This window comes from Erythranthe guttata, chromosome 14 (genome assembly GCF_056151865.1).
Source record: "Erythranthe guttata isolate IM_541 chromosome 14, IM_541, whole genome shotgun sequence".
Lineage (NCBI taxonomy): Eukaryota > Viridiplantae > Streptophyta > Magnoliopsida > Lamiales > Phrymaceae > Erythranthe > Erythranthe guttata.
Genome location: NC_142546.1, coordinates 25,509,813 through 25,531,738, shown reverse-complemented (window position 1 = coordinate 25,531,738; position 21,926 = coordinate 25,509,813). Strand labels below are relative to the sequence as shown.

Below are 21,926 nucleotides of genomic sequence, written 5' to 3'. Positions count from 1 at the left end.
GTAGCATCTCATTTCTTCAAATTTTTCAATATAATCTTCTACAGATCTAGTAACCTTCAAGCTGTGAAAATCCTCCAATACCTTACCCTCTTGGAGGTCTTCAAACCTAGATGCCACCATTTCAACAAACTGGGCCCATCCCAATTGCCTATTCCCCTGATACACATGACTGTACCACACAGCTGCTTTTCCATCCAAGTGCAGTGAAGCCATAGTAACCTTGTGTTTATCAGGTATGTTAGGTATTAAGTGAAAATAACCCTCACACCTTAACAACCAGTTCCTAGGGTTAGATCCATCAAACCTAGGGAACTCAATCTTAGGGCAGGGGTTAAAGCCCACAGACACCTCATGATTTCCACCTCCTTCTGTGGCTCTCTGTGCCCTAATCTCAGTTGTTGGGGGTTTATAAAAATTTTCAGGTGTGGCTGTGACAGGGTTTTGATGATTACCTGAAGATGATGAAGATCCACTACCCATAATTGATTTTTCTTTGTTGTAGTGCTCTTGCCTCTCAGCATATTTGGAGATCTGTAGTTGCAAATTCTCCATATTTTTCTGCATCTGTGCCTGTAGCATAATCTGCCCTTCAGCTATGGATTTGGTGATGGTAGCTATCTGTTCTTGCATTCTGTCCTCCCCATTCTTCCTATTTTCTGTCTCCTCTTGAAATTTTTGTTCAAACAGTTTTTTAAATGCCTCCCATGCTTCCTTTGATCGTGTTGCTTCTGCCATGTTGTCCAGGATATAGTAACCTTGCTCTTGGTACCAAATGTAAGATTCTGCTAGGTATAAGGTCTGATTAATGGTGAAATACCAATGGAACAGTAAAGTAATGAACAAGAAAGATGAGATGAGAGAGAAATAGAGAGAGAGAGAGAGAGAGAGATAGAAAAGAGAATAAACTTTTTCATAATAATCCCTCACTCCCAGTTCTGATACAAATACTAACGGTGCAAATAATCAGAAATATTCTAGTACTAGCTACTAATAAAAAGTTGACATCTGTCCTCTTATGTCTCTGCAAATATCAGAATTCTGTTTTGTCTGTCCCCTCACGCGCGTGGGAAACAACACGCGCCCCTTTGCAAATTGCTGACACCAGCCCAATCCCAATCTGCAGCCCATTTCCTTCCGGCCCATTGTTGTTAACTCCCAGCCCATCTATAACAATATCTTTGCTGACCTTAGGCCCAACTTCCCCGGATAGCTGAACGGTGTCGTTTCGAAAACAACACAATATTCCCAATTCAATCGGTTCCCTCTTTTCAGCCCTAATTTGATTTCGAAAAGTTCGTTTCCCCTTTTTCCCCCAAATCCATTTCTTCAAATCCACATCGGATATGACAAGGGAGTTGGAAACCTGTGGTGGAGAAACCGGAGCCGCCGGCGTTGGATAAAATTCCGGGCCACACCGTGTAATCGCATCTGTTTACCAGGGTGAATATTGTCCCTACACTACCTGAAAAGGAAATTATATGAGAGAGTAGAAATGAGATAAAAAAATGGAAAGTTATAACAATTGATTTGAACCTTTAAACATGGCAAGAACAGTGAGGGTGATGTAAACGGCGGCGCGGGAAGAATGAAATGTTGTTGAGGACATAATTTAATTGGACCAAACTGGAAGTGTTTTTATTCCTAATGTCAGATCAATTTATAACTGCAAAAACAGAACCCTCTATATATACATATTACATACAGTTTTTGTCTCTCTTTCTAGAATATATATATATATATATATATTAAGGCTTTTTAATTTGTGATGATGATGCTCTGCATATTATAAGAGCAGAAAAAAATAAATGGAGTTGAGTATTAATTATTCAGATTTTCTGCCATTCTTTTTAATTACTAATTATGGTGTTGAAGTGGAACTGAAATTATATTTTATGGAGCGAAAAGAAATTTGTTTTGACTGCCTAATTAAAAGGAGTTAAATTGGGTTTGAAGCAATTGGGGTTATGATGCGATGAATAGATTTTGGTGGGCCCATCCAAAACCCAAAAAATATATGTCCAGTTAGTTAGCGGTGATACATGAGATATATATATATATATATACTAGTGATGGAGCACCGCGCAAGGCGCGGTGCCCGGTTGATTCATACGAATAAAAAATAAAAGAGAAAATAATGCAGGCAACGGTGAAGGAGAAAGAGATTTCTTTAATTTCAGAATTAGTATTCTTTTTCAGATTCTTCCAAATTAAAACAGAAATACAATGCAAAACAGGTTACAGAAAGCCAAAAATAAGCATATTAATGATGGAAAGAAATTAAATTAATTTTCCATAAATCTTGAAGAACTAACCAAGCGGGTTATGCCGAATCGTAGAAGAAACAGCAGCTCCAGCAGCCGAAGCCTCTGAAACTTCTTCCTTGTTGCTATTGTTATTACCTACTTCAAAGAGGAAACACAATAATGAGAAGCTAATCTTAATTTCTTGATAGTTTATTTAGGTGGATACAACTTGCTGGAACTTTGTTCAATAATCAATAAAAGATGCAAAATCATTAAATCAAACTAAATGAATGCATAACTTGTTGAAGTAATTAGGTAAAAAAGAAGGAGAATAAATTAAATGCAAGAACTGACCACAACTGATGCTGTGTAGCTAAGAATTAAGCCTTTTCTTCAACATTCGTAGAAGCATATTTGATACACAGGCTTTCAGCTTTTATCAGTCTCTTCTCATCTTTAAAGCCCATGAATTGCAGAGGATATACTTTCTTTAGTCCTGAGAAATGAACTAATATAATAATAGAACATGATGAGCCTGGCCTAGTTTTCCTGAGGTTTTGCAGTAGCAGCAGCAACTTTCTCGGGTTCATTCGGCTTCAGCAGCAAATCCGATATTCTTGCAGCCAAACTCTGTTTTGCTGAAGGGGATACACCGTGCCTACCGATAATCGACTCAAGCACTGCTTCCAAGAGTTGTTTAATAGAGGAGTCGATTAATAGAGGCGAAAAAAGCAAGTCATTGTTCATCATCTTAATTGCCCAAGAAACGTGTGATCACCGTTAATGAGCCCTCCGGGGATTGAGTGAAGAGGATAGAGCTTCCAGGAGGGAAGTTTTCGTCGCTAAATACTTGGAGGAACTTTTCGATTGCAGCAGACTCTGCATCGGTGTATTTCTCTACTTTTTTCCAGTAGGCGACGCAATTTTCTGCTACCTTCTCGGAGTATTGTTTGCCAGTTAATGGCAGTATCGTTGTCACGTTTGTGAATTTCTCAAAGGCATCTAAAAATTAACAATTAGGGATTAATAACTTTTTCTTAAAAAAAACAAAAAAAAAAAAAAAAAAAAATTGAAAATTGAATCCTTACCAGTGACGATGTCTCCGAAGAAGTCGAGGGAATCCGTCTATTCGTCGGCGGTCTTGCCATTCCACTTAACGGCGAGTGACTGTACAGCGTTATCTTCTAGGTAAACCCCAATTGCAGTGAATTTGATGAACCTCCCCTCGATCTCCATTCCTCTCACCCCTGCGCATGTTATCAATAACCATATCAGCAGCGCTGATTTTGAAATTGCACTACTGCTTCAGCAGATAAACGAGAGAACTAACCTGCGCCGCCGAGGAAGAAGGTCTAGGTAGAACCGGGAGGGTTGATCGCTGGAGGAAATACGCATGATTCGACCAGGACTTGTAAAATTAAAGACACTGATATTGCTTAAAATTAAAATTTAAGCAATATTCAATCATAAAACAATAGCTGAGGAGGGCGGCGATCAGGGAGGTCTTGAAGAGGAAGGCGGAGGGAAGAGAGGGAGGAAAGTAGCTGCGGGGGTGGATGGCTACCTGGGAATTCTTGAGATTGACGGCGGATCTGGAAGGAACATTGGAATTTCCGGGGAGAAGGGAGGCGCGGCGGAGCAGGTGGAGGAAAGGTGCGGTGGGAAGAGACGCTGGCGGCAGAGGCGGTGGGCGGCGAACGCGCGTGGAGGTGGGGTGGGGTGGGGGGGGCAACGATTCCCGCTGCCATGGCTGTGTGGCAAGGAAGAAAAAGGAAGGCCCCTGAGTGGAGAAGAAGAGCGGTGAGGCGGCAGAAGGGAGAGAAGGGAAAAGGGGAAAGAAAAAAGAAAAAGGAAAAGAAGTAGGTCGATCGTGCATTTTCTGAAAGAAAAGGAAAAAGAAAAGAAAGCTGCACGGTGATTGGTGGATTGAAACGAAACGGCGCCGTTTCAGATTAAAAGGGGCCAAAAATAAAGCGTAGAAAATAGGGGGGCGAGAATTGGGGGTTATCAACATATATATATACTTAATATATATATATATATATATATATATATATATATATATATATATATATATAGGATGATGGAAAATATTGGATGGGTCTTATTATATAATAATATATATACTAATATACATACATGCAATTTGCAAAAATGAAGACACATGGTGCTGTGGTGTAAAGAGGAATCTTGTATTACATTCCACGTACTCGACGCATTTGCATGGATCCATGACTCCATAAAGCTTCAACTACTAAATTATATATATGCATTTACACACACACACACACTCATCAGATTCATCTACAATTTATCAGCTTCTTTGGACTGCAAATTGGTTATAAGATTCGCCAGCCAATTTATATATGCAGTATATATACATATATAAGGGATGCAATCTATTTATTATATTATTATATTTAAGAGAAACAAAAAAGTTGGAATGGCAACAATTTAATTCAAGAATCAGTTGGTGGTGGTGACATGAAAATTAAAGTGCCGCTGCTTACACACCAAATTAAAATCAATAATAAATATTGCTATATAGTATATACATACATCTTGTCGTTCTTCCATTTGCGGTGCACTCAAAATCAACTTTTTAGTGGCTTTAATATTGTTCACTTTTTTTTTTTTTCTTTTCTCTCAACAATTTTTTTAGAAGATTTTTTTTCTTCTTTTGAGTAAATTCAAGTCGATAACATGTAAATATGGAATTTGGTCTTGAGAGTAACTGCTGAATATTTGTTATTATGAATAATAAGTAGAAATGTAAAGATATTAATTAATTGGACCAAAATATAAAAGTCTGGGCTTCTTGGCCAACACGGAGAAGAATCAGTCTATTAAAATAATTTTGGTATGATATTTGGGCCGATATGCTGTAGTATAGTCCATCGTTAAGCAATATAAATTAAATTAGTGGAACTATTTCTAAATTAATAAATAAATACTGCAATTCTTCATTTCCATAAAGTAATACTTACTAATAATACGAATATTCGAATATTCGAAATCTTAAAAAATTCCACCGGCATTCAATTTTACAAATTTGCGTACGCACCCAACATTATTTACATAAGTGCCACTATCAAATAGTAATTTTAACCAATAATTTACGGAATTAAGTTTACAATAACAGATATAAGTTAATATATATCTGTCAAAACCAATTACTTTCCCCGAGATTAATAATGTCTAAAAAGGTCATTTCCTACGAGCACTGGTCCGTCTCCCAAGTCTGCCCCCGCCGATTCAACTCGGAATAACACGGACCCGCCGTCTTCCGCCGCTGATGGAAGAGTGAGCTGTCGTACACCATCCGTTTCTCCGGGTCGGAAAGAGTAGCGTACGCCGCGTGCACTTGGATAAACTTTTCCGCGGCCGACGTGTCGCCTTCCGGGCCGTCGGATGCGACATCAGGATGCAAAACTCTGGCCAGTTTCCGGTACGCTGATTTAATCTCTTGACACGTGGCACCTGTTTGGACCCCCAGGACTTGGTATAACGACGCCGTTTGCCGGGCTGCTTGGCACGTTCTATCAGCCGTGGTGTAACTGGCGGAGAAGCGGAGCTGATTGCGGCGGAGAGTGCGGTGGCCCGGCGAGTGAAGGACGGCGGAGAATCTACGGCCGATCGATTGATTATTCGAGATTGAAAATGACGTGGCGGCCATGATCGTACAAATACGTGAGTTGAATATTGTTTGTGTTGGAATGTACAACTTCTGGTTTTTAGTGGATGGATAAATGAAGCTGAACGGCACTATTTATATGATTTATTTCTATTTTTTTATGTATTAAAAAAAATTATTAGTAAAAATATGTAGTTGTAAAATATGTAGTTGGAAATATAAATCCCTATTAATTAAATATGTACTTGATGAGTGATGTGTCTTATCCAAATGTACATCTTGGGATATGGATAAATTCCAATTTGCTGACTAGTATTTGAATATTTATATATTTTTATGTTTTTACAATTTAGAAAATAATGTGGGAGGGGGAGAAAATAAATAAATTAGGGCAAAGAAGTTTTGAGGAATTAAAAAAAGAAAAGTAATAAATAAATTATGAAGTTGCTGTTGCGAGGAATCTGATTCCGATCCCTATTTTTAGAAGTTAGTTGACAGTTAACAATTCAAAAGTTTCGTACTTTAAAATTTTCAATTAATTTGCCAACTAAATTTGGTTTTATGTAAAAGTTACATCAAATAATTGAGGCATATAATTGCCCTACAAGTTACAATGATTGATAGACGACTTAATTTCTTACTCAAAAAATAAAAAAATAAAAAAATAGACGACTTAATTTCAAAGCATTATTATATATTTTTTTAATTACAACCACCTCCTTAAGCAAAGTTTATTTACGAAAAAATTCCTCTTTTTTTAAAAATTACATCCAGGTACGTGCAGTTTGTAAATTTTTTACATCTACTCCCTACAAAGGGTGTTAATGAAAGAAATCTATAATTGTAAAAGATGGATATAATTGTAAAAATATTAGGGAATTTTTTTTATATAAATTTTACATAAAGGCGCTTGAAATTTACCATTATCTTAATTTGGAGTCGCTTCAACATTAAATCGTGAAGTTGTCAGAGCAAAATATTACTTTACAGTATACGTCACAATAATTGTTAATGTTGAACTATGTATTACTTTACAGTATTACTAATTATTAATTGTTAGGGCCAAATTAGTTTTATAATTATAGCTGGCTTGAAAATTTGAAACACCTAATACGAATATAATTAAAATACTAATTAGTGATTGATATTTTCTTATAATACAAAGTTTGACTTAAAAATAAAAAAATGTCGCCTATTTATTAATAGAAAGGATACATTGTATTTAGATTAAGAAGCAGGCTTTGACTTATATAACGTAGTGATTATTAGAAAGAGACATTAAAATTAGAAAATAAAAATAAAAAGAATACCAAATAAAATAAAAAAAAAAAAGAAAAGAAAGGTTCCCCTGCAACATTCCATGTGCATCCTATACTTGTTCTCTCTTTCTCTCTATATATTTTATTTTTTGGCATAATTAATTGTTCATTCTGAAATATCTTTCTCATTTGAGCATAACTAGAACTTGTTTGATAAGATGAACATTTATCACAATTTTCATAATGAAATTTTGTTATTTAAAACGAAGGATGTTGATTGGTTGATGAAAAAGGAGAGGAAAAATGAAGTAAAAAATGTGATTTGATGAAGGCAAAATGTCCCACATCGGTTGCGCAAAGAGATTGGGGCTGATAGGTTTAGTATAAAAATGGGTGTATATCTGCCATAAAAATCATGATCCTTCAGGCAAGTTTTAACGGGATATGATGAGTGGTAAATACTCGCAATTAAATATGCGAGATGGGTGTCTGCCTAGCCTGTTACGACAATGGGGCACTCCCTTCTTAACCAATCTGATCCCTTTTATCTTCCCCATCCATTACATGGGTGTTTTTATTTTTTTGTTTTTATTTTTTATTTTATTTTTAAATTTAAAAAATAAATTTTCATGATCCAGATTTGTTTAGCTGTGTATAGCAGACGGTGAAATTAACAAATATTAAATTATTTCAAAATAAATCAACTATTAAATCATGATCCAGCTTTATTTAGCTGTGTAAATAGCAGACGGTGAAATTAACAAATATTAAATCACTTAAAAATAAATCAACTGATAGATATTCATTTAAAAATTAAATATTAAATTTTACAAAATGCATAAATTTATCATAATCTTTTTTAATTTATCAACCATAGGACCACAATATTGATATGAATAAATTTTACAAGAAATTTCAATGAAAAATAAAACTACGTCGTTAAATCGATCAATGAACTTTTGCTTGTCGTCGTGGTCCATGAAATTCTAATTCATACTTTTTCAATCCAGAGAGTCTTCGTTCTGTTTCAACAACATATACAATTTTCTGAAATCCCCTATTAGAGACAATTTACAATTTAAGCTGTTACATTTTAATTTCATTTTTCTGGAATTTCCACAATCCACAAACTACAGCCATTAGATCCAATCCAATTATCTTTTTAAATTAATTGTACAATTTGCACATTATCCAAATTACAATGTTCGTCTTGATTCAATTACTATAATAAAACCAAATAATCGGGTAAAACATACTAATTTGGAGGAAGTGAATTCTTATTTAAATAATTTCATGCAAATTTTTAATCCATGAAAATATATTGTATCATGTCCAAACAAAATTACCAATGAAACAAATTAATCATTATAAAAAAAAATAAAACAAGTCTGGTAATCCAGCAATTAAATGATTTATTTTAGAACAATATTTCCACTCAAAACTATATAAGGGATTAAAAAAAAATGAAATAACCTTCAGAATTGTTAAGCACTCAGAATGAAAAGGACTTGTGCATTAAAAGAAAAGATTATCAACGATCAGTAGCTGATCTCATGAAATGCATTATCCTCATTGTGCCCAATCTGAATAAAATTTTATTAAATTATATTATTACTAAAAACTTCAAATAAATAAAAAAAAAGTAATTAATAAAAATGGGGAAAAAGCATTCAGAATGAGTAGGAGGTAATTAATCCTTCATAACTGAATCGGACAATGTTAATTACGATCATCATCATCATGCTAACCTCCATTAAAATCAAAATCAAAACCCAGTTTTCTTTAAAATTACAGAGCGAGGAAAGTAAAAATAAAATAGAAAAAAGAAAAAAGAAGGTGAAATGAAATGAATCCATCAGATAATTGGATGAAATTCATCAACGATGGACACAAAGCCAGCCTCAGACGACCGTCGTGAGATGATAAATCCAAATTCATCCCTTGGTTCAAATTAATTGCAATTAATATATATAGATTTAGTGAAAGAAAGAAATATTAATTTGTTTGAGAAACTAAGAATATAATAAAATAAATATTTACAGATGCAAACGCGGATAACTCATCGCCCACAGGAAACCAAAGAACGCAGAGAGAAAATGATTTAAAGGAGGCCGTTGAGCAATTAGGGTTTCCATTTCGTGGCTTTTTATGTTTTTACCCTTTCGGGCCCAAATCCAAATTCATATGAGTTCGATAATGGGAGATAAAGCCCATTTAAATTTTCACTAGGTCCATTCTAAATTTTATATAATATATTTTTATTATTATAAACTTGTCAATAATATTAGACTAAATAATTTAGATTGTGAAAAATAATCATTAGCCAATTTTCGAGTAACAAAATAATTTATGCTGATACAGGCTTGGTTGACTTAGAAGCCCAAATAATAATGATCCTACAACAAAGCCCCAAGACAGCACAACTCACTCTTAACTTGCCCACTAATACTCCATAAAGCCGGTCACTAGCCTCATGTGGGGTAGACATGCGATTGACATTGACCGGAAGCATCCTACTACTAGAAACGGCAACACCAATGAACTCGCCCCATTAAACTAACCCAAACCGCAAGTAACGAGGATGTTCACCCTCAATAAACGAGTACATTAATCCGCATATATCACATCACCCCTGTGTGATCTGACTAACGATAGAACATGAGACTCACCAACCTATCCCTGTGCCGGGTATAAATACAGTATCCACGTACAGACTTATTTTCACTATACACTATAATATTTTTCTCCACGATTCCGACTGACTCCTGACCGTCCTGACGCCAGAAAATCCTTACCCGACACTTCTTTTTGAATGTTTCTTGGAACACGTGGGCTTCCTCTCATTTGATCGTTCATTACTCTGGGCCTATTTCATTCATATTACTTCGTGAATGACCATTTAGGCCTCATTATAAATGGACCAGATGCAACAATTTTGATTTATTATACACTATCGGATTGTTATTTTAAACAGTTCAATAAAAAAAAATGATTAAATTGGATGTATTATTTCCATTTCCTCATAAAAATTAATTATTTGTCATGATCCAAAAGATTCAAATCAAGATTTGGACAGGCTGTGATGTCTCCCCATTTCCTTTGAAAAATATATAAAAATTAATAATATACTCTTAGTTATATGCATGCAATATTTATAAATGTAAACATAATTATTGTAGAAAATAAAAATAAAATTCAACTGTGGTATCAAAAAGGTTGAAAGATGAAAGACAAAACTTGCAATATTAATATACCAAAAATGCTTGAATTAAATATGACCACATAATTGACAGCCGGCAAGGTCACATGCCAGCAATTGATTAATAGTAATTCTCTACCCCAATATTCCCTCCAATCTCTCCAATTCCACCTAAAAACCAACGATCCAAATGGCGACTTACGATTTATCCCCCTATTTTCAACTCTGACCTCAAAACACGACTTTCTCATAAAATTTGACAAATGCAGAGAAGGGAGAGAAATTAGCGGGCCTCTTCAAATATCTGTCTCCCCTCTACTCCATTTACCCCTCTCTCTCCGTCTCTCTCTCTCTCTTCTTTCTCTCTCTACACTTCCACCGCGCACATTGCACAACGCCGAATACACAGCAGCGAATAATAGAAAGTAAGGAAAGAAAAATGAGAGAAATTCTTCACATTCAGGGAGGGCAATGCGGGAACCAAATCGGGTCCAAGTTCTGGGAAGTGATCTGCGATGAGCACGGCGTCGATCCGGCGGGGAAGTACAAGGGTGACGGTTCCGACGCCACGGAGTTGGAGCGGATCAATGTCTACTTCAACGAGGCATCTGGTGGGAGGTACGTCCCACGCGCTGTGCTCATGGATCTGGAGCCTGGGACCATGGATTCTATCAGATCCGGCCCGTATGGACAGATCTTCCGACCCGACAATTTCGTGTTCGGCCAGTCCGGAGCGGGAAATAATTGGGCCAAGGGGCATTACACCGAAGGCGCGGAGCTGATTGATTCGGTGCTCGATGTTGTCAGGAAGGAGGCAGAAAATTGTGATTGCTTGCAAGGTTTGAATTAGTTTTCGTCGCCGTTTCTGTTGCTAAATAATGCACTACCTTTTTTTTTTTTTCATTTGTGCATTAGTACATTCATGTGCATGTTTTTAGAATATAGTTTTGATTCTTCTTCTAGAATTTTGATTGATGAATCATTTTCAGATCCCCAAATGGCATTGTCAAATCGAAGTATGTTTTATTTGAAAATTGATGTGAGTGAGCAACGGACGCGTATATTAAACATATGTGAAAATCTGGTGGTGTAAGATATCCACACTGTATTGAATTATATATGCACAATGCATGGATACCTTTTTTTTAGGGATTACAGAAACATCTCCTGTTTAGTTTGTGCATCTCTGGATCGAAGTTCTGTTTCATTATATCCAAACTCTGATTGTGAATACTTAAATTATGCTTGTCAATCGCGTTGAAATTGTTCTTATTATTGTCGGTGAAATTTGTTGTATGTGGATCTCTTCGGTCTTGCATTTCTTTTTCAAAGTCGAAACTTACTGACATTGACCAGGCATCACTAGATGTATCTAGTAACATAATTTGGCCAAAGTGCACAGCTGTCGGTACCTTTTGATGGATCAACGAATATACTGAATTTATTTTAGAGATTGTTCACTATTTGTTCAATTAATTTAATCTATACATGGTATGTGGAAATATACTACATAATATGTTAAAAGAGCTTATGTATTTGTCGGTTTAATCAAATATTCATATAGCGGTTTCTTTCTATGCAACAACTGTGATCAATTGTTACTTACTATTTACCTGCACATTTTTCTTCTTCGTGGCATATGGATTCTGTAATTTCTGTTGCTAGAGGATTACAATATTCGAGTATGTGTTTTTCAATTAATAGTCAGTCATCAATTTGCAATAGCTAAATTTTTGTCTCTAACTATAGCTTAAAAAAAGAGATTTTACTAATATTGAGCATTTGAAATTTGTTTTCACTTTGCCAGGGTTCCAGGTGTGTCACTCCCTTGGAGGAGGCACAGGTTCTGGCATGGGTACCCTCTTGATTTCAAAGATAAGAGAGGAATATCCAGACAGGATGATGCTCACCTTCTCTGTTTTCCCTTCACCCAAGGTCTCCGACACTGTTGTTGAACCCTACAACGCCACACTCTCAGTTCACCAGTTGGTCGAGAATGCCGACGAATGCATGGTTCTTGACAACGAAGCCCTTTACGACATCTGTTTCAGGACTTTAAAGCTCAGCACCCCTAGCTGTAACTACCTATTACCTTTCATATCAATATATATTTGAAGTATTGAAGCGAAATTTCTAATCTTTGTTTCGTTATTTTATTCTCAGTTGGTGACTTGAACCATTTGATCTCTGCAACAATGAGTGGTGTCACATGCTGTTTGAGATTCCCCGGGCAGCTGAACTCCGACCTTAGAAAGCTGGCGGTCAACTTAATCCCCTTCCCACGTCTTCACTTCTTCATGGTGGGTTTTGCTCCGCTCACCTCTCGTGGGTCACAGCACTACATCTCCCTCACAGTCCCCGAGCTGACTCAGCAAATGTGGGACTCGAAAAACATGATGTGCGCAGCCGACCCACGCCACGGCCGATACCTAACAGCCTCCGCCATGTTCCGTGGCAAAATGAGCACCAAAGAAGTCGACGAACAGATGCTCAATGTCCAGAACAAGAACTCGTCCTACTTCGTCGAGTGGATTCCGAACAATGTCAAGTCCAGCGTGTGCGATATTCCTCCAACCGGTCTGAAAATGTCGTCCACGTTCGTCGGGAACTCGACTTCGATTCAAGAAATGTTCAGGAGGGTGAGCGAGCAGTTCACAGCTATGTTCAGGCGTAAGGCTTTCTTGCATTGGTATACTGGAGAAGGTATGGACGAGATGGAATTCACCGAAGCTGAGAGCAATATGAACGATCTTGTGGCGGAGTATCAGCAGTACCAGGATGCAACTGCAGACGAGGAGGAAGATTACGAAGAGGAGGGAGTCGAAGAGCAATACGAGGGCTAAACCTAAAAAGTGGCTGCTATTACTTCTACTATTATTACTGTTTTCTTTCTTAGTAATCAGTTTCTAATATTGAACAATTATCTATGTCTTTTGCTTTAAGTTTTAGTTTCTTTTTTTTTCGATTGAGACCTGAACTTTTCTTGCATTTTCAGCTGGTTTTTAATTGTTGAGTACTATTTGTGCATTTGTTTGTTATAAGTATTGTTTTTAGTACACTTGTTGCCTCATTAGTTTATATGTGTAAGATTTGTTTTAAGCCATTGGTCCATTTGTCTGGTTTGTTTGTCCAATATTAACCGTTGACACAGTCCAGTTCTTGAAATTATAGAAGAACCCTAGTAAAAATCTTGGAAAAGTAATAAATAAAAAATAAAATAAAAAAAGAAAAAGAAAAAGGAAAATGTAATATCAAAAACTTGCCTCAGTATAAAAAATCTTAAATGCAGCCTTAATCATGGCAACAATATCAAAAATAATAACAAAATATCACAATCACACTCCTTAACAAGTAGTATTATCTCTTAGTCAAATTAACAACCTTAATTTCCATAATTAATGCAATAAAAATATAATCCAAATTTTCAAAGTCAAATGAAATCTTACAAGTTACCCAAAAATAGAAAAAGAATATGTTAATAAACTGTAGTCCCGTATAGTAAATTATACCCTATTGTAACAAGTTGTTACCAACTTACCATTAAATAAAAATATCACAAATTAAATAGTGAGTTTCATTATTATCTCGTGGTGATGGAGGACTTGGTCTTCATTATTTCTCTCCTAATCCTCCTAGCTTCAGCGAATCTGGCCCGTTGATCAACAAGAGCTCTGTTCAAATCCAACGGCTGGGATGGCTCCTCTCCGAACGCCTCATCAGCTGGAATATTAAGATCGAACCCATGTGGGCCCGGGTGTGGGTATAATAACTGGCTGGTGATTGGGCCAACAGAGTGTTGAAACATATGCACCGTTGGATCTTCAATCAACGGCTGTTGATGAATCCGATAACGGTGCGCTAATTCGGTTCCAGGATTCATCCCTACGCCTACTGACATCTGGAGATCTTGTTTTGTTGGGTAAGTATTTAGCACCTGTGTTAATAAATAAATAAATAAATTGAAATTGGAAACTAAATAAATCCAATATTTTTTAATAACAAAATTAAAATTAAATTAAAATTAAAATTACCCAGAAAAATATTAATATGATACCTTTTGTTTCATTGATTTTAATTCTGAATTATAGGCCTTCAACTTGTCGTAATACTTCTTCACATTCTCAATCTCCTGTTTATAATTGACAAAAATACAATTAAATCATTATTAGTGTAAAAATAAATAAATAATATAATATAATAATAATAATAATAATAATAATAATAATGTTTTGCTGCTCATAGGAAAAAAGATAAGATAATGTGGGAGAAAATCAAGAAAAGACAAATTGACTGTTGGATAAAAAAGGAGAAATTACAAACTCACCCCTCGAAGCAAGTCCTTGCGCTGGGTTAATCCTTGTATCATTTCAATATAATCTTGTCTTGGCTACAAATCATCAGTGATTAAAGTTTATTAATTATATCTAAATTAGGGGTAGTTACAGATAAACATATCCGAGAAACATGGGAGATGTGGAAACGGCTAAAATTAAGGAATGAGAAACAAATTTCTATACAAATAAATAAAAATATTTATTTATGTATTCGTTTTGGAGAAAATTAGATACCCTTTTCTTGGAATTTTTCTTTGACGAGTGTTGGTCGGTATCGCTGGGGGAGAAAGAGAGTGGGGTGTCGGGACTGGCGGTGGTGCGGGCGGCGCCGCTCTTCTCGTTGACGAACTCCTCCGTTTGGATAGGCGGCTTTCTCTCGTCGATTCCGCCGTCGTCCGTCTTCCGAATCGACGGCGATGGACATGAGGGACCACGGCGTAAGGGTGGAGCCGCATCGTAGGAAGATCTCCTACGCCTGCAAGTCCAGTTGAAATTGGACAAGGATTCAGTTAAGGAGAATAGAAAGTTGAGATCGAGTAGGATTTGAGCAACTGTGGTTTCATCCTTGGTCGGAGAAGCTAACACAGTGTACTCTTTACTCATGCTGCTGTGATTCATTATTTCTTCGTTTTTTTTTTCTTTTTTATTTTCCTGTTTCTAAGCAAAAAAAGAAAACCTCGAAATTCTTCAATGTAATTTCGTGATAAGGAAAACGGCAATGTGGGTAGAGAGAGAGAGAGAGAGAGAGAAACAGGGGGCTGTATTTTTGCCTTGATGGAAAATAAGGGGAAAATATGGGGGAGAGAGAGAGAGGGGAGTGGCTGGTGCCACGTGTCCGTCAACTAGAGATGGAGGGGTCTCCTAGGGTTTATGCCATATTATATATGGTGTCAAGAGTTGCTACTCCTTTTCTTCTTTTCTTTTCCCAGGTTACATAAGTTGCTACTTTGTGCATCACTGAATAATGTTAATTGTGCGCGCTTTTAAGTCAATGCAGATATAATTTTGAAAATTATTTTTTTGTGAGTAAAATTAAATATAAAATAATCTCAATCTCATTTTCTTAATTTATTATTATTTTTTATTCCTGCTAATTTATAATTATAAAAAGTTTAAAATCCGACGGTCAAAAGAGGTAGTCGTCGAAGGAAATTTGACCGTATGCGAATCTTGCGTGATCAATTACTTACTTTATTTTTTTTGCGGATAAATTTTATTTTATAACAATTAAGTTTATATAATCATTTGCGAAGTGGATTTGTATTATTAGATTCGTATGAAGACTATAGTTTAAATATCGCTAATAAATTTTACTATAATAGTGTAATATATATATATATATATATATTATAATAATTATTACAATACTTAATTTACAATAATTGGGCCGAAGAGTGCATTATAGATTGTGGACTCCGTGGCCTATATCGGCTGGAATTATCTATAATTAATTACGAAAGGCCCAAACAAGTGGAGCTAGATTTTTGTTTCGGCCCAAATAAAGGTATTGCAGGCCCAAACTTGGACTAAACTTTACCTGCCTACGTGTATAATAAAATAATTATTTATATATTTATTAACAAGAGAAATACGATGAATATCTGATCACACAATCCTCAATATATTTAGTGAAAATTAATAAAAACTCAAAGAACGATTTATTGGAATGATGAAAGATAGAAGAATAAAGAAAAGTTGGACCGTATATCGAATAATGTTTGAATAATATACGGGGTCCAGAAAATGACACGTGTCACAAAGTTAGCATCAAATAAGCTTAAGCTTAGTTTCAGGCGAACCGTCATTCCTCCTACTTACTCCACTCTTATCTGCATGCACTCCACGTGTCGTCACATTATTAATTACCTTAGTCCGACTGTACACTATATTCCTTAAAAATTTCATTTTATATGTAAATAGATATCTAAAATATAATGAAGACTAACTATTTATATATAATGATCTACTGAATATTATCCAATAAATTCTATCATCATCGAATAAAAGCATAAAGTATATACAGTGACCACTTTCGAATCGATCCATTACAGCTTTTTTGTGCACAAGTCGATTCAGCTAAGATATATATCCATATCTCACAATAATTATTCGAAGGAAAAAAAAAAGAGAAACTGAAACATGGGTTGGTTTGTAAGAGAGAGAAAGGGCATAAGCTGGAAAGACCAAACCCTAGACACCATATCTGCACCGCCGTTGCCGTTGGTCGTGTTTTCCGTGCTGTTGATCGTTTTACTTTACTTCGAAACTTCGTTTGAGCAAAAGGAAAGGGTTGAGAGGAACAAGTCTGGCTTCAGATTCGGCCTCCTGTTGCTGCCGTTGGTGGTGGTTCTGGCCGTCAACATGACTATGCTCCGCCACAAGATGCTGCGTTACAACTTCGGAGCGCCCAAGCCTGTCGTCTACGAAGCGGCGGAGGACGGTACCCCGGTGGCGCGTTTGTTGCTCTTCTTGCTTCTGCTTATTCTCATGGTTCATTATCAGTCTTCTTTTCATTCCTCTTGGTTTAGGCTCTTCTAGACGTTTTGTAATTTATATATATAAAATAATCAAATAAGCTGTACTTGGCAATTATAGCTGAGACTGTAATTAATTTTGACTTTTGATCCATGCATTAATTAAATTTTATGGTTTGCACATTCATAATTAATTAATTAATTAAACCGGTTCTTGAAAAGATTAATTTTATTACATTGCTTAATGAAAAACATAGATAATAATTTATAAATAGTACAGACCATAATAATTAATTATATAGTTTAATTCGATTTAAGAATCAAATTATGCTTTAATAATTAATTATTATTCAAGCAAGAATATCTTGAAGCTGGATATTATCCTTATTAGCCATTTTCTTGAGATTAGCAAGCTCTAGATCCTTCGCCATCTTCTTCTTGTACATCTCCGAGAAGGTGATTGGTTCCTCCATTATCGGATCTTCTCCCTCCCGGATCTTCAGCGGGTAAACCGCAGCTTGTGGGGCCGGGTTTTGGAAAGTCGCAATAGACAATCTGCTACTATTTGAATTCACCACTGCTTGATGGTCTGCATTCTTGAACCTCCCATTGCTTAGATACTTCAAAAAAAAAATTTGAATTAATGGATAATTAAATTGAAATATAATAATTAAGTGGTGAGGGAATTAATTTAATTAATTACATGACCATGATCACCGAGGTTGACCACAAAAGCACCGTCAACGGGTTGAACAGTGATCCATGTTTCCCCACCATCTCGGGTCGCCTGCAACCCGCCCACTTGATCCTGGAGCAGCAAAGTGATTGTACCCGGATCCGTATGCCTCTTCAGGCCCAATGTGAGATCGGGCTGGGGGCATTTTGGGTAGAAATTGACAACCACTTTTTGATCCATATCCACGCAAGCTTTGGACAGTGCATCCTTTTCAAGACCCATTGCCTCCGATAAAACCTCGAGCAGTTTGCAACCTAGTTTCATCAACTGCTCGCTGTAGGTTTCGGTCACGGCCCACCAAGATTCGGGCTTGTCGGGCCACCTTGAGTAGTCTCGGGCTTGGATCGGGTACGAGAAGTACGTCACTATTTCGCGCCAGTCTTGCACAACTTCACCCTTTACGAAAATTGTTATATATTGGAATGTTTATCAATTAAAACTAGAAAAGAAAAAAGATTTGTTTCTATTTAGGGTTTAAGTGTATGGTTGGTGGTTATTAAATGGAACATTAATTATTTAGTTAATTAACAGTGTTTAATATCAATGCGTGCAGAGGAAGTAGGTTTAAACATACCATACACAGCCATGCACAAGTACGTGATCTATTTATCCATTCTAAATTCTTCTTGTTTTTAACTCATGTGATGTGTCCCATGTACATTTCCCTGACAAGCTTATTAGTGATGTCACACTGCTTGTCTCCTTGATTACACCTACGAACGACCGCGGTACACCGTACCATATACACGATACAATCTAATTTTTTTTTTCGAGAGTATTCGGTAAATAACTGGCCGGGCTAAAATAATGCATTTTTTGTACAAGAAAGCCCCTCACAACAATAGCATGATCATTATATTTCGAATTGTCTTGATAGACGGCCAGAAATATAGGTAGATAGATTGCGAGTAAAAGATTATGACCGTTTGAACTTTGTGCACTAGCCCGTAAAATCGGGGTTCGTCAGATTATTATATTACCCTTTGTTTTTTATCTTTGTTGATTGAAACAATTGTCATGAAGTGTTCAAATTTACATAACTTAGTCACCGAAACACAAATTAATGTACTCCGTATACGTTAATTATTTCACAAGATTACGACCGTAATTAAAACGTAAGATAATTGAGAGATGATAAAACTACTACGTACCTGAAGGTGGCTAGAGACAATGAAACCACCTTTCTTCCCGCCAGACATGTCGAAACGAAGCTTCTCCTCAGCGGGGAAAGCGAAGAACTCACGTGCCAAACGAGTCATGTCATCAATTACGTCAGAGTCAACCCCATGATCCACCACCTGGAAAATGCCCCACCCTTCACACGCCGCCACTATTTTCCGGCATATCTCAGCCCTCTCCTCGCCCGATTCTTCGATTCCGGCAAGTGATATCACCGGAATCTCATCGCTGAATTGGTTGTACGCCACCTTTGGCCTCTCGTTTTCATCTCTGATGAATTTTTCATCGAGGGAGTTCTCTTCGGATAGTGCTGTTATAGTGATAGTAGTAACTCCGTTTGCCATTTCGTCACTTTTTTTTTTTTTTCGTTTTCCTTTTGTACCCTTTTCGACGGGTAATTGATTTTTTTCACATATTGAAGAGATGGTATATGGGGTTAGTATATATTGAGAGGAGAATGGAATGTGGTTGTAGCTAGAGCCACACGATGGTTCCTACCTAATCTTCCTTTTAATTTAATCTTTTTATTAATTAGGTTATAAGCTGGTTTAATTAATTAATGCGAGTTAATTATTAATAATATATAGAAAGAAAGACGAATAGTAAGTTATTGTTAGGTTTTTCGTTACCTAATTTGATTTTCACGTACTACAAATATATGCAATAGGTTCAATGAGCAGTCACGAATTCAATACTATGTTTCGTCTTTTTCGAGTATATTTTGTCATAAATTTATTGATTCTAATTTCTTCCCAACCAAATTTCAAGGTCTAAAAAAAAAAACTCGCCAAACTTCTTTTACGCCTTTACTCCTCATCAATTTCATGACCTAATTGCATGAAATATTGCATGCAAAAGAGCAATATATATATATATATATATATATATATATATATATATATATATATATATATATATATATATATAAATCCATAAATCTAGAATCATGACAATTTACAGCTGGGTTACCGAGCTGTCAACTCTCATATGCCTTAATATTTGTAACTTTAGCTGAATTTGTAGTAAAATGACATAATTTAACCGTACTTAGGTGGTGTTTGCAAATGATTATTTAAAAGTAGAAGTTAGTGATTGTGATTTAAATTAGTTTTAAGTGCTTATTTCTAAAAGTTGGAGGTGTTTGCAAATATTTCGGAAAATGAACTAAAATTGAAAAAGCAGGGTTATAGGTGCTTTTAAAAAAATAGCTTAAAACAGATTATTTTAAGAGAAGCAAAAGCAAAAGTTGATTTTGCAAACACCTAAAAACAGATTATGAGCAAAAAAAACCGCATAATCACTTTCAAAAAGCATTTGCAAACACCACCTTAATATAATTTGTGATTAATTAGCAAATTAATTATGTTTAACCAACCGCGCACCAGGCTGGAAATTTGAGCTACTTATATAAATCTAGGCAGCCTAGCTAGCCCTTATCAAACCATTTTGATTTTGACATTTTTTTTTAAATTTAATTTCACCATATATCATAAAAAAAAAAAGCATATTATATATATATTAATGATCTCATTAATCTATTAGTATAGAATCAGTTACGTACATTAGTAAAATAAAATAAAATACAATGAGATATAGCTAACACTTTATGCAATATAAGGTATGCTTCATTCTCAATAAATAAACCGCCCATCACTTGTCCCTCTCCACTTACTTGATTTAATTAATTAATTAATTTATATTCCTCCAATTATTGAAGTTTAGGTATTAGATAAATAACAATATTATCACAAATTGAGGAAAATTAAAAGTTGCTGAATTCCAGACGTTTCCTAATCTCACACTATAAATTCCAACCTTTTCTAACTCATCTCATCACACACACACACACCACACACACACACACACACACACACAAATATAATTGCATAATTGTAAGCCATGGCTTCATCCACCTCTTTGCTTGTTTCCCTTATTACCGCCCTCTTATTTATTTCCATGTTTCAAGCACATGAAATGGTATATATTTATATATATATATATTTGATTTATACAAAAAAAAAAAAATGGAATTTTTCGTTGTAAACTTAATTCCATTAATTAATTAAGAGATTTTGCCGTTTATCAAAATTGCAGGTGAATAACGTGAATGGGAAAGGACGCGATCTCCTAATACTTGATACAAAAATAGGTTAGTGATATAAATATTTAATTAGATATCGGTATAATTAATTAGGAACGTGGTGAAATTTCGTTATTAATTAATACGATTATATATGTATGTATGTATAGATTGTGGTAAGGAATGTATTAGAAGGTGCCAGTTATCTTCGAGGAAGAAGGTGTGCCACAGGGCTTGTGGCACGTGCTGCGCTAGGTGCAACTGTGTGCCCCCGGGCACTTCGGGCAACCGTGATGTCTGCCCCTGCTACGCCAACATGACCACTCACCGTGCCCAATTGAAATGCCCTTGAAGAATTATCTCAACTTTTCTTATACTATACATTATATATATATATATATATATATTCTTGTACGTATAGCTAGTCAAAATGAAACCAATCCGCAAAATATTGGAGTGAGATGAATTTTATGAAACAAATTATGAAAAAGTAGGCAAAATAAATTTGAATAAAAACTTAAGAATCTTTTTACAATCGAGTAAATAAAAGGCTTCACATAATTAATCTGTAAACTGGAAAAGAAAAAGTTAATAGTTAGTTACAAACAATGCAATAGGTAATAGATTAAAAAATAAATAAAGAAACTAACTGCAATAGAAGTAGAGATATATGCAAGACTACCACAACTTAGAAAGTAGAGAAACGTTGAAGATCTGCAATGAAGAAAGTAGGCAAACTATTTGTATAACATAAAGTTTCAACTTAATCATAAGCTTTAATCTTATGA

At 35.5% G+C, this 21,926-nt stretch overlaps 6 protein-coding genes, 3 non-coding genes and 1 pseudogene across 11 annotated transcripts; 4 read left to right on the top strand and 6 right to left on the bottom strand.

Moving 5' to 3' along the window:
* Positions 1 to 2,047: 2,047 nt before the first annotated feature.
* On the bottom strand, positions 2,048 to 3,991 carry LOC105958343 (chalcone--flavanone isomerase-like; annotated as a pseudogene). The gene is made up of 5 exons (XR_016029481.1): positions 3,808 to 3,991; positions 3,574 to 3,678; positions 3,332 to 3,490; positions 2,598 to 3,245; positions 2,048 to 2,399 (listed from the first exon to the last, which is right to left on the bottom strand). The product of XR_016029481.1 is annotated as a chalcone--flavanone isomerase-like (transcript).
* A 1,205-nt stretch (positions 3,992 to 5,196) lies between these two features.
* On the bottom strand, positions 5,197 to 6,160 carry LOC105959584 (chaperone protein dnaJ 11, chloroplastic). The gene has a single exon (XM_012983727.2). The coding sequence runs from the start codon at positions 5,917 to 5,919 to the stop codon at positions 5,458 to 5,460; it is 462 nt and encodes a 153-aa protein (XP_012839181.2). The 5' UTR covers positions 5,920 to 6,160; the 3' UTR covers positions 5,197 to 5,457.
* Positions 6,161 to 7,575: 1,415 nt separating this feature from the next.
* Positions 7,576 to 7,678, top strand: LOC148765524 (small nucleolar RNA Z279/snoR105/snoR108). The gene has a single exon (XR_016029971.1). It is a non-coding gene; the product is annotated as a small nucleolar RNA Z279/snoR105/snoR108 (small nucleolar RNA).
* Positions 7,679 to 8,806: 1,128 nt separating this feature from the next.
* On the bottom strand, positions 8,807 to 8,883 carry LOC148765523 (small nucleolar RNA Z105). The gene has a single exon (XR_016029967.1). It is a non-coding gene; the product is annotated as a small nucleolar RNA Z105 (small nucleolar RNA).
* A 103-nt stretch (positions 8,884 to 8,986) lies between these two features.
* LOC148765522 (small nucleolar RNA Z161/Z228) lies at positions 8,987 to 9,084 on the bottom strand. The gene has a single exon (XR_016029979.1). It is a non-coding gene; the product is annotated as a small nucleolar RNA Z161/Z228 (small nucleolar RNA).
* Positions 9,085 to 10,489: 1,405 nt separating this feature from the next.
* Positions 10,490 to 13,393, top strand: LOC105959581 (tubulin beta-1 chain). The gene is made up of 3 exons (XM_012983724.2): positions 10,490 to 11,174; positions 12,143 to 12,412; positions 12,499 to 13,393. The coding sequence occupies exons 1-3, from the start codon at positions 10,775 to 10,777 to the stop codon at positions 13,176 to 13,178; spliced, it is 1,350 nt and encodes a 449-aa protein (XP_012839178.1). The 5' UTR covers positions 10,490 to 10,774; the 3' UTR covers positions 13,179 to 13,393.
* A 328-nt stretch (positions 13,394 to 13,721) lies between these two features.
* On the bottom strand, positions 13,722 to 15,573 carry LOC105959583 (uncharacterized). Of its 2 annotated transcripts, XM_088814232.1 has the most exons (5): positions 15,073 to 15,419; positions 14,904 to 15,006; positions 14,660 to 14,722; positions 14,390 to 14,464; positions 13,722 to 14,269 (listed from the first exon to the last, which is right to left on the bottom strand). In XM_088814232.1, exons 1-5 carry the CDS (start codon positions 15,285 to 15,287, stop codon positions 13,916 to 13,918), a joined length of 810 nt encoding a protein of 269 aa, XP_088670358.1. In that variant the 5' UTR covers positions 15,288 to 15,419; the 3' UTR covers positions 13,722 to 13,915. The 2 variants fall into 2 exon arrangements, with proteins under 2 accessions (XP_088670358.1, XP_012839180.2); XM_012983726.2 differs by having other exon boundaries at positions 14,904 to 15,573.
* A 1,190-nt stretch (positions 15,574 to 16,763) lies between these two features.
* On the top strand, positions 16,764 to 17,324 carry LOC105958829 (uncharacterized). The gene has a single exon (XM_012982832.2). It carries the CDS (start codon positions 16,809 to 16,811, stop codon positions 17,205 to 17,207), a length of 399 nt encoding a protein of 132 aa, XP_012838286.2. The 5' UTR covers positions 16,764 to 16,808; the 3' UTR covers positions 17,208 to 17,324.
* A 33-nt stretch (positions 17,325 to 17,357) lies between these two features.
* Positions 17,358 to 19,608, bottom strand: LOC105959582 (flavanone 3-dioxygenase). The gene is made up of 3 exons (XM_012983725.2): positions 19,031 to 19,608; positions 17,847 to 18,275; positions 17,358 to 17,763 (listed from the first exon to the last, which is right to left on the bottom strand). The coding sequence occupies exons 1-3, from the start codon at positions 19,400 to 19,402 to the stop codon at positions 17,494 to 17,496; spliced, it is 1,071 nt and encodes a 356-aa protein (XP_012839179.2). The 5' UTR covers positions 19,403 to 19,608; the 3' UTR covers positions 17,358 to 17,493.
* Positions 19,609 to 20,873: 1,265 nt separating this feature from the next.
* Positions 20,874 to 21,673, top strand: LOC105959586 (cypmaclein). Its single transcript, XM_012983729.2, has 3 exons — positions 20,874 to 21,035; positions 21,153 to 21,207; positions 21,309 to 21,673. The coding sequence occupies exons 1-3, from the start codon at positions 20,958 to 20,960 to the stop codon at positions 21,488 to 21,490; spliced, it is 315 nt and encodes a 104-aa protein (XP_012839183.1). The 5' UTR covers positions 20,874 to 20,957; the 3' UTR covers positions 21,491 to 21,673.
* Positions 21,674 to 21,926: the final 253 nt, after the last annotated feature.

Excerpts from the sequence above, each read along its gene's own strand:
- LOC105959583 (XM_012983726.2), bottom strand. The coding sequence starts at position 15,287 with ATGAATCACAGCAGCATGAGTAAAGAGTACACTGTGTTAGCTTCTCCG. Across the intron at positions 14,723-14,903 it reads AGAAAAATTCCAAGAAAAGG|CCAAGACAAGATTATATTGA; the intron begins GTATCTAATTTT and ends GATGATTTGTAG. Across the intron at positions 14,270-14,389 it reads TAAAATCAATGAAACAAAAG|GTGCTAAATACTTACCCAAC; the intron begins GTATCATATTAA and ends TTATTAACACAG.
- LOC105959584 (XM_012983727.2), bottom strand. The coding sequence starts at position 5,919 with ATGGCCGCCACGTCATTTTCAATCTCGAATAATCAATCGATCGGCCGT.
- LOC105958829 (XM_012982832.2), top strand. The coding sequence starts at position 16,809 with ATGGGTTGGTTTGTAAGAGAGAGAAAGGGCATAAGCTGGAAAGACCAA.
- LOC105959586 (XM_012983729.2), top strand. The coding sequence starts at position 20,958 with ATGGCTTCATCCACCTCTTTGCTTGTTTCCCTTATTACCGCCCTCTTA. Across the intron at positions 21,036-21,152 it reads TGTTTCAAGCACATGAAATG|GTGAATAACGTGAATGGGAA; the intron begins GTATATATTTAT and ends TCAAAATTGCAG. Across the intron at positions 21,208-21,308 it reads AATACTTGATACAAAAATAG|ATTGTGGTAAGGAATGTATT; the intron begins GTTAGTGATATA and ends ATGTATGTATAG.
- LOC105959582 (XM_012983725.2), bottom strand. The coding sequence starts at position 19,402 with ATGGCAAACGGAGTTACTACTATCACTATAACAGCACTATCCGAAGAG. Across the intron at positions 18,276-19,030 it reads TTGTCTCTAGCCACCTTCAG|GGTGAAGTTGTGCAAGACTG; the intron begins GTACGTAGTAGT and ends ATTTTCGTAAAG. Across the intron at positions 17,764-17,846 it reads ACCTCGGTGATCATGGTCAT|TATCTAAGCAATGGGAGGTT; the intron begins GTAATTAATTAA and ends TTTTTTTTGAAG.
- LOC105959581 (XM_012983724.2), top strand. The coding sequence starts at position 10,775 with ATGAGAGAAATTCTTCACATTCAGGGAGGGCAATGCGGGAACCAAATC. Across the intron at positions 11,175-12,142 it reads AAATTGTGATTGCTTGCAAG|GGTTCCAGGTGTGTCACTCC; the intron begins GTTTGAATTAGT and ends TCACTTTGCCAG. Across the intron at positions 12,413-12,498 it reads AAAGCTCAGCACCCCTAGCT|TTGGTGACTTGAACCATTTG; the intron begins GTAACTACCTAT and ends TTTTATTCTCAG.